Raw genomic sequence first — 13,967 nt, forward strand, 5'->3', positions numbered from 1 at the left:
CCTTTAGATACCAAAGCTATCTCCATGGTTTATGAATAGGGCATGATCTTTCCTTGAATTCAATGTAAATGTTTCAATGGACATCATCGTGACCATGATAATAAAGTGACCATGATAATAAAGAATGGAACGCAATATTTCGTCTATAAAGAGGATTTTATTGATCATAGGCTCTCACAAGGATACAAGAGAAACACCCATTTCAATTACACAATATTTTCAGGAAACAAAGTATTCACACAACAACATATATTATTAACACAAAACACCATGGAACTTGTACGATAGCACATAAGAACTTACACTGAGAGCAGTCTTCCTTATCAGGCAATCAAAGCTTCAATTTGAAATGGCAAAGATAAGAGCACCGGCTTAAATCTGCACCAAGATTCAGAATGTAATGTTCATCTTATCTTCAAACTCAGAGACTGAAGTTTAAATCAAAATTGAACAATAAACGACAACTTATTCCTAATTATCATCATAGCATGGTTGATTGAAAATTTTATTCGGCATATCTCGGGTTAGGAAGTCAGATCCTCCTCAAAGGTTTGATTTGATTATTATGATACTAAGAAGGCTCAAAAATAACTAATACTTGTAAGAATACCAACCAATCGAACTAAATTCTACATGATTATCACATTACTCATATTTGTTATACATGAATAATGAAAATGACGTAGAAAATTCAAGTTCTAGTTGGACGTCCTGCACAAATACTCATGCCCTAGCACATTTAAATAAGATTGTTGTACACGAATTGAATCATGGAATACTGATGAGCAGCTAAATAGTGAATTTGTGTTGAGTGTGTTCCGCTCTTTACTATATGTTACAGGATTATTATTTTTGTTAATTGCATTCCTTTCCATACACCAAATATATACTTGGAGTAACGCTTGTTATCATGGTATTAAAACTAGTAGAAGCTTGAGGGGGCAAATTGAAATATCAAATATAGCTAGCTACTAGGAACATTGTTAGAGTAGGACTAAGTTACTTATGTATAGTTTTAGAATTAGGTATGATAAGGTTGCTGTCCCCGCTTTTGTGGCCCCAGGCTCAAGCCCTCAGGTATAGGGTTTTGTTCTCGACGGAGACTCCACGAGCCCTCCAAAAGGCCTCGTCACTCACTAAGCTTGAGCATACACTTATAGCCTGGACACTGGACACTCTCGCGAGTAATGTGGGACTATCACACGGGGACACAGTAGTCGTAACAAATTATCCTAATACCATATGCCCCAAAAAAAAAGAAAAAAAAAAAAAAAAAGAATCCTTTACAGATCCATTGACTAGAAATCGATAAAACCCTAGCTATTACCACAATAACCAACCAATACATATGCATTTGAGGGAAATCAAACACATAAACTCAATAAATCCTCTAATCCTCTCTCAGATTTGAGCAAGATAATAAGACTGAATTATTTACCTCAGAGATCAAAGTATCAGTACTGTAACTTCCACGCCGGCAAGCTTTACTCTTACATGAAGGAATTTCCTCAAACTCATCTAAAGGCAGCTTCTCAGATATGAAACCAACTTGAAATTCAATAGAATCTGAACCAGATTCAACTTTAATTCCACTAATTGAAACCCACAAGAACAATTTCTTAGCTTGGATTCCAGAAACATCTGAAATCAAACCATATTTCAATTTCCCAGTAATCATCTTATCATAATAGACAAGATAATCAAAGTGAACATAACAAGGACGATGAAGTCGAACTTCAAAATCTCCATTTTCTAAGAGAGAGTATGATTTAACGGCATCAGGAAGGAGACCCTTTGGGAAACCAAATTTCGGTAGGAGTTCATGAACTGTGGTTGTCATTAGAAGATTGGGAGTTGATTCGATTGAGAAGTCATTTTCGGTAATGGCAAAAGCTTGATGATGATTATTGAATGTTGTGAAAAGGAAGAGAGAGAAAATCGATAGTGTGGAAATTGTTGTTTTAGAGAGAGAAACTGTTTGGGGAAACCTCATATTTTCTTTCTGATATTGTCTCAAGGAAAAAAGAAGGAAAGAAAACAGAGAGAGGTGAAGAAATTGAAGAAGAGTATGGAAGTTGTTGACTTAGAAAGAGACTTGTTAAATGCTGGTAGTTGTTTTTGGGAAACAAAAATATTTTTCGGGGAAACAAAAATATTGGGGGTGGAAAAATCAGTTTCCCCCCACCCAAAAAAAGGGCCTTTTTCTTCTCCCTCCGTCAATGCCGACGACCTTGGCCGGTAACCTATTTGCTTCGCTATCTCTTTCCATCTACATCTATTTCTCTTTCTTTTTCCTAAATCTCTCTCTCTTTGCCTCTCCTTCTCCTTAAGTTTTGGCAAAGAGGTCGAGAAGACCCTTTGGTTAAAACCCCTTGTCTTGAAACCATGAATAAAAATGCAAAGGATATTAACGAAGATTTTAGAAGATAAGTCGAAAGAAGTATCGAAGAATGTTAGAGTCCGCGCGCTAAAAAGGTCGGATGCCTACAAACTGGCAAACCTAACCTTTTAAAAAAAGACTCCTATAGAGGCACACAAAATTTACAGAGAGAATTTGACGAAAGTGGGAGACAGATAACGAGAGTTGACTCAGACAAAGGCGGTCGTGTTAACCATTCCAGACAATCCTAATAGTATGATCTGATAGTGTTTGGTAAAGCGGATACAACAAATTTAATCAATTTAAAAGAACTAATGCTTCAATACTCCTCCTTCACTGGTCAACAGGTAAATTATACCAAGTCGTCTTTATTCTTTGGCAAAGGGATCCCACATTATATCCAGCAGCAATTCATTACCAATCTCTCGGCTCCTCTTATGACGGATCAAGAGAAATATCTGGGTTCTCTTATACTCAACGAAGGAAACATAATTCAGAATCATGAATGGTTAATTGAAAAGTTCCACAAAAGTTTATCAGGAAGGAAGAACAAACTGATAAGTCAGCCAGGTCGAACAGTTCTTATAAAATCGGTGTTATCATCTTTCTGTACATATCAATGCAGCTATCAACTCATGCCAAAAGCAGTGATTTAAGAATTAGAGAAAATAGAAAGATGCTTTTGGTGGGGCCATGATACTAATGAGAGAAAGCTTCACTTCGTAAATTGGGACATCATCACCAACCCTAAAAATAATGGGGGCTTGGGGGTAAGATCCATGGAAGAGGTTAATCTTTCACTCATGGCTAAAATGACCTGGCGATTCATTACTCAAGAAGATGCAGTATGGGTTAAGTTATTAAAATCAAAATACTTAAAATCAGGGGACTTTTGGAATCAGACAAAACCAAAAAGGACTTCACAATTTTGGGCTGCTATTGAAGAAACTAAAGAAATTATGAAGAAAAATGTGTTGTGGATAATTGGAGACGGCAAATCAGTAAAAATTACACAAGACCCTTGGCTGCAATATAACAATAACCCAATCCCAATACCTATTCTACCTCTTCCTTCCTTCATCAAATATGTGTCGGATCTTATGCTTAATGATCAGAAAATATGGAACATATCTCTGATTCAAATATATTTTGACCAACAGACAGCACAAGAGATTACTAGCATTCACTTAAGTCAAGCTAATAGTGTGGATCGATTAATATGGAAACCCACAGATAATGGTAAGTTTTCTGCTAAATCATTCTACACCGAGGTAAAGATTCCTACAACTTTACAAAACGAAGCAGCGGAATTCCCTTGGAAGCTTTTTTGGTTAAAGAAAGAAATGAACCCTAAAGTTCATAACTTCATATGGAGACTCATTCATAATGGTCTTCCAACCTTGGATAACATAGGGTCTCGAGTTCAACAAATCGATCAATCATGCATCATGTGTAACCAAAATGAAATAGAAACAATTACGCACCTGTTCGGGAGTTGTAACTCATTTGAGAATCTGATTGTAAAAGCAGGACTCACCCACATCCTTCAAAGAAATACAGACCCTATTAAAAACCTAAAGTTCATTCTATTACAAAAAGGCGTAGGGGAAAAGGATTGGTATACCTTCTGTTATTTGATGTGGGAATGGTGGAAATCTAGATGTGATAAACATTTTCAGAACAAGAACACAGATCTGACAAGAGTTTGGTCGAATACAGCAACTGCTCTGAGGTATGTATCTCTTCTTCACACCCCTTCTTTGATTTCTACTAACTTTACACAGGAAAACCGATGGTGTCCTCCACCGGAAGGTAAGTTTAAAATAAATTTCGACGGAGCTTTTCGAGGAGACAAAGCTTCTTGTGCAGCCATTGCAAGAGATTCCGAAGGAGTAAATGTAGGAACGAAGGTAAGAATAGTAGAATCTAGGTCGGCGATTTACAGTGAGCTCAAAGGAATGGAAGCAGCCCTAGATTTGGGGGTGGAATTAGGGTTGACGGAATTTATAGTGGAAGGGGATGCCCTGGTCTTGATCAATTTAATCTCGGCCGTCGATGAAGAAATCCCATGGAGATTGATTAATGAAATCAACGGATTACAAGCAAGGGTTAACCTACTACATGTTACCGTGGAGTATTGCAATCGGGGGAGCAACAATGAGGCTCACAGCCTGGCCACCTCAGCGATAGCCCACCAAAACCCTTAAAATCACTTTGAAGTGTTTGTTGTTCACATTTATTTCAGTTTAGTCCTGTTTTTAACCTTTTGTTTTACTTCTTGGGCTACTCTGTAATACATTTGAGTAAATTGACTTTTGTGTTTCAAAAAAAAAAAGTATGAGAATTTAGTTTTTAGATACATATAAAACAATAGAATAGTCTAAAACCTTTAGAGGTCCGGTCTAAGAGAAGATATTCTAGTTGGAGATATTCTCGTTGGAGTAACTTAACAGACCACTTTAGAGCAATCTGAGAAACTACACACTCACTGGAAAACAAGTTTTGTCTTGAGGTTTGAAAATATCAAGTATTCGATAAAAGAAAGAAGTAAATAAGAGAAGAAGATAAATTGGAATTTGGTCTCTCTCTTCCAATGGAGATCTGCATAACTAGGTCATAAACCTGCATCATCTTTGAGAAGGTAGAAGGAAAGTGACTTCTATCACCAGTTCTACCCAAACAAAATTCAGACCTTGCACTTCCCAAGAGCCCAAAGCAGGGCACAAACCTAGTTGAATGGCTGCACTCATCAAGAGCACAATTCCTAACCAGATCATTAGGTTACAAGGTTGTGGTTACAACCACTTCACAAATAAATAAATAAATAAATAATTAAAAGGAAGCGACTGAAAGAAGAGAGTCCAAAATTTAGGGTAAATCCTGTAACAAGTTATGGGGTTGTCCTACTTTTGGACAATCATGAGAACCAAAATAATTACTAAAACTGTTCTCTAATCAAAAAAAGGAGGTTTACATAAATACTTTCTTTCTGGTCACAAACTAAGATATCGGTAAACTGAATGACATTTCTGAAAACTTTTACACCTCCCAGGGACCATAAGCTACATAAAACCCCAAAATTTAGATGAAAAGGGGGGGAAGAATATCTTATAAACTTCGCTATTGAGACAGACAGATGAAACTAGTATACAAATAGGTAGATTATTACCCGATAATTTTATCATCAGTTTTTGAAGGAAGCGTTTAGATAATCGCTTCTTTTGAACATCTTTACTTGATGTAGTCAAACCTAAATTCTTCAAACAGCTCTTCTATCTGGGTGATGATTTGCTTTCCAAGCTCCCATCTGCACAAGACCAGATGAATTGGTGAAAGTAATCAACAAAAGGGACGTATAAAATTATCACTAATGACATGTTTGTAAGGGTCCAATAGAAAGGAGGCAATCTCATTTGAATCCAAACACAGCAATGCATGACACATGAGGCCTCATAGAAACAATATGAATAAGTCATAACGTAAAGTTATCATACTAAACATGACATGCATAAGAACGGGTATCCAAAACTGAAACAACTATACAATTTGCAAACTAGAAATGCTTGAGAGAACTTGTTTCACTTTCTAGATGCGTTGAAAACCTTCAATAAAATTTAATATGTAAAAGGACAATCTAAACCATATGCAAAGAAATTAGGTGAATACTTCAACTTCGAGACAAATATAGTATTCTAATGTCGTATACTAGGTGAGATACTAAATGTAGCTGTGATTTTATAGACGCAACCATATTCTGCAAACTACCACTGAGAAGAAAAAATAACTGAAGTCAATAAGAAAAGGAGCCATGTGCCTCGTATTAAACTCAGAACTGAAACTACCACAACTTCGTCAGCTGAGGTGGAAATAACATTGGAACGAAGGGAAAATTTTACAAATTAGTTGCTCACCTTATTATCATTAACGTCTTGTCCGTAGTTTGCAACGGAACTCAGCTAACAAAGCAATGTGATCAGAGGACCACTCTGGAGATGGGAGTGCCGTGTCTTTTCGTAGGCTTTCCTCATCCAAAAGCTCCAATAAGGATTCAACCGTTAAAGAATCCGCTGGAAGCACAAGCTAGCATGTTAGTATTAATTCTTATACAGAAGTCGTCTACAATATGTAGCTAGTTTGCAAATTATTTCCTCAAGTTTGAGTGTGCCTGCATATAGAAATGCAGGAATGCTCTGTGAAGTATAAATGAGATGATCATGATCCCAAGGATTTTTTGGTGAAAATATCTCTTAAACATCATAATATTTAGAGGAAAAAAATGATTCCCACAAAAAGGTACTTAAATAAATTAGTTTTTTGTCTAGACCCGATGGCTCAAGCAAATTTCCCTATAAAATATAGAACTTCTGGTGAGGTTCCGGTGTTATATTGCATGATTATTTACGAGGATGATTTTCATCGTTAACGAACATCCCACCAAAATTTAGCCCTGAATCATCTCTGTCGCCAACAGTTATAACACAACAAAAGCGTCGAAAAACATCAATGCTGGTCCAGAATCATGTAGATATGAAAAAGAACAAATGAAATGACGCATTACAGTATGCCAAGCTGAAAACTACACCTGTATAAAATATGTAATCATGAGTCCCAATAAAATCTCTAGTGCAATTAGTGAATAAAGGTTCATTTGTTGACGGGTCCATTCTCCTCCTTTGTTTCTCTAAACCAATACCAACACCCATTCTTGCAAAAGATGAGTAAGCGCTGACCTGTTAAAGAAAGAAAGTCAAACATTATATCTTAAAAAGTATACCATTTCGAAGGAAGTCAAAATACCCAGCAACATGTTTACCAGTGGAAGTTGATGAGTTAACTTCATGGCAGGGCGCAAGATTCCCAGGGGATCTATGGCTAAATCGGGATGCATTGGGTCAACTTTGCCCATTGCAAGAAGTGCATGAGGAGAACTGGAACCAAGTTAAGTGATCAGACAAAGTTGTTGTGTCATGGCAAATAACAAATTCCACATAATGAATAAAAACCATTCTAGAACAACAGTAATACCTCCCAGGGGTGGAATTGAAGTCTCCGCAGACCAACATTGGGATTTCAGCACTCGCAGCTATTTTCTCTAATCCTTTAAGAAGAGTATGGACCTGCTTACGATAAAAAAATTGAATATCAATATAAATATTTAAGATACGTGATATAAAAATAAAACCACACCAACTATTCAGAAATGAAAATGTTAGACAAGGACCTGCCAGAGCTTAACATCCTTCAGATCTTGATGAACACTTACGTGTGTGTTTGCCTGTTCTCCAATAACAAAAGAACAACAAGCTGGTCAATAATGAGTGTTCATATATACTGATTAGGCATACTTAGGCACAATCATAAGGAAGCAACATAATACTATTGAGTTAGCATTATAGCATATCACAAGTCTTGCCCATGTTAGGCTGTTAGGACCATATTTGCGTGAATTTACTGAAGTAAAGAATGAAAATATAATATAACCAAAGCTTATTTGCATATCTGAAGGAAACTATATTTTCAACTAAGATGGTGCATATATAGTAAGACATTTATAAAGTTGAAAGGGCTAAAGAACTTTCCTCCTTGAGAAGTCATCAAACAACCCATCGCATTTAGTATATTATAACATTTCATTTCTTTTTCACAGGTCATCAAACAACCCATCACATTTAGAACTATAATAATAACATTTCATTTCTTCTTCATACCATGTACCCATCTAGTACCTCCATTGCCATTCCAACCTCTTTGGACATAATATGTTGCAAATTGGCATTAGTTATGCCACATCCAACCAGGCTTGCTGAATATCATTCTAAACCACACAGCACAAATACCCAATTGAAATAGTGTTATACATCTTGTACTTTGATGTTTTTTTTCCCGTGTATTACTTGTAATTTCAATTGATATTCAACTGTTCAACTCTCTTATTTAGCAATAAAAATATTACAGATTATATATTACCAAAGCATGCACCCCTAATTTTATATTAATACAACTTCTGACATCGACTATGGAATGGGTTCAACAAGACTGGAACCAGGATAGAAATAAGTTCAGAAATTAGGACAAGCTGCAAAGGAGAAAAATGAACTGCGAATATAGTACATAATAATGCACCTAGAGGCTTCATAAGACAAAATTCCATTAGCTGCTAGCAACTCTAAACACAAATAGAAAAAAAGAGTACTGCCTTGCTTTCTTACCACACAGATAAGCTGTCGTTTTCCAGGAGTGTCAGCCCCTTGGTTACTAAACTTTGCTTCCAGAACTGCTATTAGTGCAACATTATCCTACACAAAGTGAAATGTCAAGAAAGAACAGTAGGTGTCCACGACCCAGAAGCAATGTAACCACCATGGTAGTGTCTGACTGCAACTAGGGAAAAGGAAGAAAAAAGAAACATTTTCTCTAAGAAAAGTGTTCATTATACAGATTTTCCATATTTTCAACTGTTTGGTTTGCAAGAATTTTTAATTTTTATTGTTTGGTACTTGATGGAGAAAAAGATCGTTTCTCTCAACATGGAAATGTAAATATAAAATGGAAGTCATACAAGTTTATCCCACTAGCATCAAACAACAATCAAAGTGCCATCTCTTTTTTTTAAGATACAATCAAATTGCCATCTCAAACTACAAACAGGATAGTTAGCTTATAGACCAAATAAAAATATCACAAACTTTTTCCATCAGTTTTACTAACTTAAATTAGTCATTGTTCCAGTGTTTGTTAAAATGGATCTAATACTCAATCCAAACTCCAAGCATATTCAACTCATCTGAAGAATATACAACAAGAAAATGAAATGCGTGTGGTTGACAAGATCCTTCCAGAAAAGATCAAGTATATGTATGGATTTCAACAGATCAACCAGCAGAGATCCAAATCAGAGAAGTAACTAAAAGCAAAACAAGAATACCCAAAACTTGACTGAATCGGAAAGAAGAACGAGCACCAGCAAAAGCATATCATTAGATTAAGGGATAGAACAAATGACCAAAGTCACCAAATATTTAAAATGAAAGAATGGAACTGATTTAGGAACTAAAGGAAACTTCAGGCTGGAGTGGTTGATTAAATCTATGGCTTCAATTTTCACGAAGAAATTTGAGTTGAAAGAAGGATGAAAAGTGGCTTTAGAGAAAGACGAGACGAGTTTTTCCCTTTTTGTTGATGTCAGAAATATCCTCCAGATTTTCTCCTGGAGGTGAGTGACAAGTTTCCCTTTTTTGAGGAAAAGTAGGAAAAAAAAAGACTCAAGTGATTTACGTCTTCCATTCTCTAAATTGTCAATCAAACGCGTGGAACATTTCAGTATAAGAAAAGTAGTCTATTTTCTCAGCGAAGTTGCATATCCAACACAATCCAGAATTCCGTAATAAAACCTATTCACAGTGGTCACGGAAGTACCTTCAAGAGCCGATTTAAAGCAGTTTTCTTCTGAATTGGTGGCACAGCGGCATCTGTCAATGATTGCGCAGCCTTGTTGAATTCGACCTGCATCAAAAATTTATTGTTCAGCATCTAAATGAGAGGAGGAAACCATAATATAACACCCAACATCTCCGAACCTCATATTTCTTCACATGTGAAAATCGGTCTCTCCGAAAAAATGTTGCACAACCATCAATTGCATAGGAAGTTCCACTAAAAACCTGTATCGTATAGATAAGAACATGAGTACAAACATGAACTCAGAATGCTAGACCCAACTAGAAATAATGTAAGAGAGAACCTCTGCTGTCTTTTTTTTATAGAGTGCTTGATAACCATGTTTATCCAGTTCCGGGGCAAAAAATTCCTCAAAGTGATTACTTTGGACCTGGAAGCAGAAGCTGTCAGCTTAGTTTCAATAAGATACACAAAGTATTATGGTTACCTACATTTAGATCATCTTGAAACCAGATAACAACAACTTCAGGGGCATCATGAGCTGTATGCTTTCATTACATATTAATACTACATGAGGAACCTTACAGCTGTGCTCATAGTTCTTCAAAAATACTATAACCTTTTAACACAGTAAGAATAACCGTAAAAGAAATTCGAATTTATGATCCCATTACCTCTTGAAGACAAAGAATATCTGCACGATAACCCACTATCTCTCTCAACAAATTCTGTCTGCGGTAAGGCCAAGAAAGAGCCCAAGAAGGGCAGTAACTAAATACATCATTTGTAGCGTATTGATCAGAGAGAATGTTGTATGAGAGCACAGTAAAGGTTCCTGAAGATGCAGTACGACCATCTAAATCCAAATTAACCATCGCATCAACACCATTTACTGGAACCAGGTGACGGGGACTAGGGGTAGGAGCTGGGATGACACGGGAAGTCAATATAGTATTAACATGTCCAACAGACAATTTAGTTTCTGCATCCACTGCTACACATTCAAACCTAAGAACATGACCAATATCGTCAGCTGTTGGTGTATACGTTTTTGATCTTCCAACTTCGTACCATGTTTCGCCGCCATTCCTTTCTGTGACAGTTGTAGGATATAGAGGCACAGAACCATTACTTAAACTGGAATTAGATGCAGAACCAGAGAGACTAGCATTGCTAGCTCCAGATCCCTGACTATTTAATTTCCCAAATGGCTCTTCCTCCTCTGCTCCATTTTCATTTGCAGAATTAGCTGCACGCTCATGTAAGAGGCGATGATGCTGCCAAGCATCTGTGAAGCACCTAGTAGTGCAATGGTAACTTTTGGCTACGGGTAATTTAGCCTTAACACAGCCCAGACACTGCAAAGTTGCTTGCTCAGATGGGTGTATACTGCATATGGCAACTTTTTTGTCACTTTGGATGCGGTACCTGCAATTTAAAGCAAAAGACGGGAGAATTATGAATCCATCTGATTAAGCACGCCCACACAGTAGTAGAAGACACAGAAAGCACATTAAAAGGAACTTCTACCCTTTTAAGCTTGGTAAAATAAAAGTAAAAGACCTCGCAGTCGCCGATTATAAATTATCGCAGATAATTTGATGAATTGGTGGAATAGAATGAAACCTTTCCCCCAAAATTAACCCAAACCACTCAATACTTTATAGAATATTTTCATAATACTAAAACAGACAATCGAGAAAATAGGCCCTGTTACCAGCACCCTCCAAAGTATACGAGATTGATCAATATTAGGTGCACTTACTTCTAGATGTGACTGTAACTCTAGTTGATATTTGATACCCAGGAAACGCGTTAGATACTATTAACCTTAAATCAATATTATAGTGTTGATTCTCTAAGGAGAAGAGGATTCCAGTTAATTAACCGATGCATCTTATGCAAGTTAGAGGAAGAGAGTATTGATCATATTTTCCTCCATTGTAAAATAGCGGATAGTTTATGGGCCTATTTCATCTCCTCTCTCAAGACCCAATGGTGCAGACCTAATACAGTCTATCAAATGTTTGAACAATGCGAAGGAATTCGCAAGCCAAATGCAAAAAAGGAAATTTGGGACTTAGTGCCGGTAGCGATCATATGGAATCTACGGAAGGATCGTAATAACAAAATTTTTAAAGAATCAAATACAACTACTAGTCTAGATGTGGATGATGTAAAAGGAACTATTTTGTTTTGGCCTAAATGTTTGCCAAAGTTTAAACACTCATCTTACACAGATGTAGTGGGAAATTGGGAGGCGTGGATCTCGTGAAAGTTCCAACGACCTCCCCAATCCTTGTGCAGTTTATTTTTCTCCTTCAATATATTCATTAAACTTTTCAAAAAAAAAAATATTATAGTGTTGATGTTAAATGAGTTACTGTATTTCATCTTCTTGCCTCTATTTACTGAAACAGCTAATAAATTTACAATTATTCAGATATTTCTACCTCGGAAGTGATTCTAAAGAATAAAAATAGGTGAATTGAAGGCAGAAACTACTCTGTACTGAAACAACCAATATCCTCCAATTCACAAATGCAATCATTCATCAAATGTTACAGTAAAAAACACTCCTTTTCACTAGGAAGAGCTAATAACATGAGGACTAAAAACCAAGCTTGAATCACCAAGAGAAAAATCAATTGTAAAACAATTATACAGTTTCAGTAATGAAGTGATTGATTACATAGCAGAAATGAAAATTGGAAAAATACCCAAAATTTCAGAGATGATAAGAAATGATACTTACCACTTGTACCTCAAGTAGTAGCCATCAAGTGGGGCCGATTCAGGAACATCATCGTTGGTAATGGAGTTATCAGGTCGTCGGAGTAGTAAATAAGGTGTAAGCTCACAGCCAACGATCGGAATGTCAGACGGAAGGTGTACTCGCATCACACTCAACATACTTCCCAAACCAAGAATTCCCTGCAACAGCAACTATTATCTTCTCTGCTTTGGACTCAACACCTAACCCTAATAAAATCTCCCTGACTGTGAATCTCAAAGATTTGCAAAAACCAGGCGGATCCGCCATTATTTGACATTTAAACCCGCCAGCCTTGATGAATCCAACTTAACCCTAATAATAATAATAATAATAATAATCAAAATCTTTCAAACTCGCGTAAGGAGATCCTAAAACCCTTATTTGGATACAAAACTCAAACTTATACTATGAAAAATTCACTTTCTCTACGTACATCAAAGAAGATAAGCAGTTCGATTTGAAGTATTCAAAATGGATATCACTTCTCCAATCAATCAATCAGATAAAAATCCAAACTTGGAAGTTGGATTTGATTTTTAAACAAGATCGAACACAAAGAGGATAAAATCCAAACTAGGGTTTTCAAAAGTAGTTCGAAATCTCTTGGATTTTCTCTCTAAAGTCCTCCGTTTTTTTAGAGATTTCTCTTCTCTGTTTCACTTCTGTGAGTCACCTTATTTATATTATTAAATTAAATTATTACTCAAAGTCCCTTCTCTCTCCTCACCAATAAAAAGTTAATTCCATTTTGGCTCCCTATGGATTATGAAGTCACATAAATGGGCCTAAAAAATAACTTCATTTTCCATTTTTTAGTCCGTCAACTTTAACTGCTCAGTTATCTTTTCCCTTTTTACTCCTCTCTTCAAAACGCTTTGCCACTTTTTTCTTGTCGATCATCGGAAGTCAACCGGTCAGCGGTCGGCGACAATATTTCTATTGTCGAAAAATTACTATGACAACAAAATGATAATACAACCTATTTATATACGCTCGCGTAATGACTGACTCAAATATTTTTTATTTATACAACAATAATAAAAAAAAAAATGTTCTGGTGCACAAATTATTAGGTGCAAATAAAAAAACTTTATGATTTTATCTTGCCTCCAAGCACCACCCGCCTCCACCATCAACTCTAACAACACTTCCACTACTAACTCTGTCGTCATCATCGTTCTGTTTTTCACTCAGACTCTCTCTCTCTCTCAGACGAAAGGGCGACTCCATCGCTGGAACCCTCTTCTAATTTTCCACATGAGGTTGCCTTGCCTAGATCTGGAGGTTTTCAAATCCAAACAAAGCAGCCTACGTCTCGATTTGGAAGCCCTAGATTAGACGACCTTCGTCTGGTTTCCAGATGTATAAACCTACCTCAGGTCTAGAAACCTAAATGAGGGTTTCGGTGAAAGA

The 13,967-nt window shown here is 36.5% G+C and overlaps 2 protein-coding genes across 2 annotated transcripts; both read right to left on the bottom strand.

Annotated features, from left to right (window-relative positions):
• Positions 1-137: 137 nt before the first annotated feature.
• Positions 138-2,061, bottom strand: LOC147541540 (uncharacterized). Its single transcript, XM_086636847.1, has 2 exons — positions 1,439-2,061; positions 138-378 (listed from the first exon to the last, which is right to left on the bottom strand). Exons 1-2 carry the CDS (start codon positions 1,991-1,993, stop codon positions 373-375), a joined length of 561 nt encoding a protein of 186 aa, XP_086492973.1. The 5' UTR covers positions 1,994-2,061; the 3' UTR covers positions 138-372.
• A 3,251-nt stretch (positions 2,062-5,312) lies between these two features.
• On the bottom strand, positions 5,313-13,511 carry LOC147541541 (carbon catabolite repressor protein 4 homolog 2-like). Its single transcript, XM_086636848.1, has 12 exons — positions 12,534-13,511; positions 10,453-11,206; positions 10,122-10,208; positions 9,958-10,041; positions 9,797-9,883; positions 8,590-8,676; positions 7,602-7,655; positions 7,406-7,497; positions 7,194-7,308; positions 6,963-7,110; positions 6,292-6,447; positions 5,313-5,687 (listed from the first exon to the last, which is right to left on the bottom strand). Exons 1-11 carry the CDS (start codon positions 12,689-12,691, stop codon positions 6,302-6,304), a joined length of 1,812 nt encoding a protein of 603 aa, XP_086492974.1. The 5' UTR covers positions 12,692-13,511; the 3' UTR covers positions 5,313-5,687; positions 6,292-6,301.
• Positions 13,512-13,967: the final 456 nt, after the last annotated feature.

Source organism: Eschscholzia californica, unplaced genomic scaffold, assembly GCF_041429995.1.
Source record: "Eschscholzia californica isolate CP2 unplaced genomic scaffold, dmEscCali1.0.p SCAF_4, whole genome shotgun sequence".
Classification (NCBI taxonomy): Eukaryota; Viridiplantae; Streptophyta; class Magnoliopsida; order Ranunculales; family Papaveraceae; genus Eschscholzia; species Eschscholzia californica.